Below are 2072 nucleotides of genomic sequence, written 5' to 3' on the forward strand. Positions count from 1 at the left end.
CTTTCCCTTTCTGTTCCTGGTCCTTTCTGTTCCTGCACCTGTTCCAGGCAGTGCTGCTGTGTTCCTGTCCTCACAGTGCTGCCATGGGGCCATTTGAACCCATTTCTCTCCCCACTACACTCCCCTGCACACCCTACAGGACCCCAGCTGGATTCCTAGCACAATAGACCAGCACAATGGGGGAGGTCTAGAAGGCATCCTGATGCTTGTCTAGAAGGCATCCTCAGGCTCCTGTGGGCAGAGGATGTCCATCCCTGTGCTATTGCTGCCATGTCCTGGCAGTGTCCCTCCTTTCAGGGTGCACAGTAAGGAACAAGCCTTTCAGATGTGTTGGGCACAGGTGCAGGCTGGAGGCAGAGCCCATCCATTGTCTTATACCTGCCTGTCCTGGGCATTGTTGCTGGTACTGATCAGCATGTGTTGTGCTTTCCACAGCCCCTGCCCTTGGGCTTAGACCAGCCAGAGAAGAGGGAACAGGGAGCAGAGCCCCAGGGGCTTCGTGTATTAATTTTGCTCTCCTTTGCCCCATGCAGAGTCACGAGAAGTGAGGGCCATTCCTGAGGGGCCCGAGCTGCCTCAAGAGCAAAGGAAGAAGCAGGGGTGTTCGCCTGGCCGGACCCTTCCAGCAGACGGTCAGGGTCCCTGGGGGGGCAGGCGCCTGCAAGGAGAAAACTGACAGTGGTTGGAGGCCCGAAGGCACCCCGCCTTCCCCACCCATCATTGCTGGAGGACTCGTGGGCCGCGAGCCAGGCAGGCTACGCCAACGCCCCTGGGAGAAAGGGGTCTCAGGTACCTCTGGGCCAACTGAGGCTGCACCAGCCAATTGCCTGCCTTGACAGGGTGCCCCGGAGCAGGGAGCAGCACTACACCATGAGCAAAACCCCCTGCTGGTGCCACTCGTTAACATATCAGAAACAAATGGATCGAAATCTTCCTCTCTGAACCCTTTCTACACTGTGTGTGTGTGCGCGTGTGCGTGTCCTGGGGGTGGGGAGGGTTTTATACATTTTGTATCTTTGTAATCAGAGAGAAGAGAAATTTCTATGGTTATTTTTACGGAACTTTCTGTTCCTGTTGCCGCGATGCTGACGGCGACTGCAGCCAGGGTCTCGCGGGGCTACGGCCTCCCCAGCGCAGGCTCTGGGCAGGGGGAGGCCAATGTGCCATGGAGCCCCCTCCCAGCGAGCAGTGTTCTTCAGGACTCTCCTGCGTGGCGTCCCATCCCGGGGCTGTCTCCTGTTCTTGGGGAAGCGACAGTGCCAGGCAGGCAGAGAGAGGCAGCAGTGCCTCTGCTGGTGCCCCAGTCCTGACCCACAGCACTCCCTGCCCCCCTTGACCCTGCCAGTGCCCCTCCTTCCTGACGTGGTGCCCTCACAGTCACCCAGGCCAGAGCCCCGGGCCAGCCATGCGCACCAGCCTTCCTCTGCAGCCCCCATCTGAGTCCAGAGCAGAGGCTGCCATGAGAGGGGTGAGCTGGTGGAGCCCCCCTGGCCGTCAGTCTGAGCTGAGCTGTGTCACTCGCCACCAGTTAGTAACAGGGGCAGAGGAGAAAGAGCTCCAGCGTAGTGTGTCTGTTCAGCAAGCGGGAAGGCAGGGCTCAGTGGGGACAGCTGCTGAGGCACTAAGCCCTCTGTGAAAACTCTGCTTCACATCCTAGTCTTCCTAGACCTGTCTTGCCCTCCCACTCCTCTGGCCACCCCCCCCGCAGTGCCCTCTGACAGCACTGGTGATGGGAAAAGCCTCTTGGTTCCTGATCCAGCATCAAATATCAAGTGTTTGCCTCTCTCCGACTTGGATGTATAAGGGCAACCCCCCTCCTGCCTACAATCCTAGGAGCCTTGGGGTTGGCACCTGCCACAGAGAGGGGGGCAGATGCCATGGGGAAGCCTGGGGGCTCAGGTGGGGCCGTTTCTTTTAGAGCTAGCAGTCTCCCAAACTGCAGTCAAAGGAACGAGCACTGAAAGTGGCTTAGCTGGTACAGAAGCATGGGCTGGGGGCACCGGCAAAGCACCTTCATGCCTCCCTCCCAGCACATATGGGAGCTAGTGACTCCTGTGCCTGCTGCAGGAAAG

General features: G+C 59.0%; 1 protein-coding gene across 1 annotated transcript in view; it reads left to right on the forward strand.

Moving 5' to 3' along the window:
• Positions 1-2066, forward strand: part of CELSR3 (cadherin EGF LAG seven-pass G-type receptor 3) — a gene marked incomplete at its 5' end in the record, with an annotated part of 59632 nt that extends 57566 nt beyond the window's left edge. Inside the window, one exon of the mRNA XM_025196803.1 lies at positions 534-2066. Coding sequence (XP_025052588.1) covers positions 534-561 — 28 coding nt within the window. The remainder of the gene's footprint in view (positions 1-533) is intronic.
• Positions 2067-2072: the final 6 nt, after the last annotated feature.

Source organism: Alligator sinensis, unplaced genomic scaffold (genome assembly GCF_000455745.1).
Source record: "Alligator sinensis unplaced genomic scaffold, ASM45574v1 scaffold839_1, whole genome shotgun sequence".
Lineage (NCBI taxonomy): Eukaryota > Metazoa > Chordata > Crocodylia > Alligatoridae > Alligator > Alligator sinensis.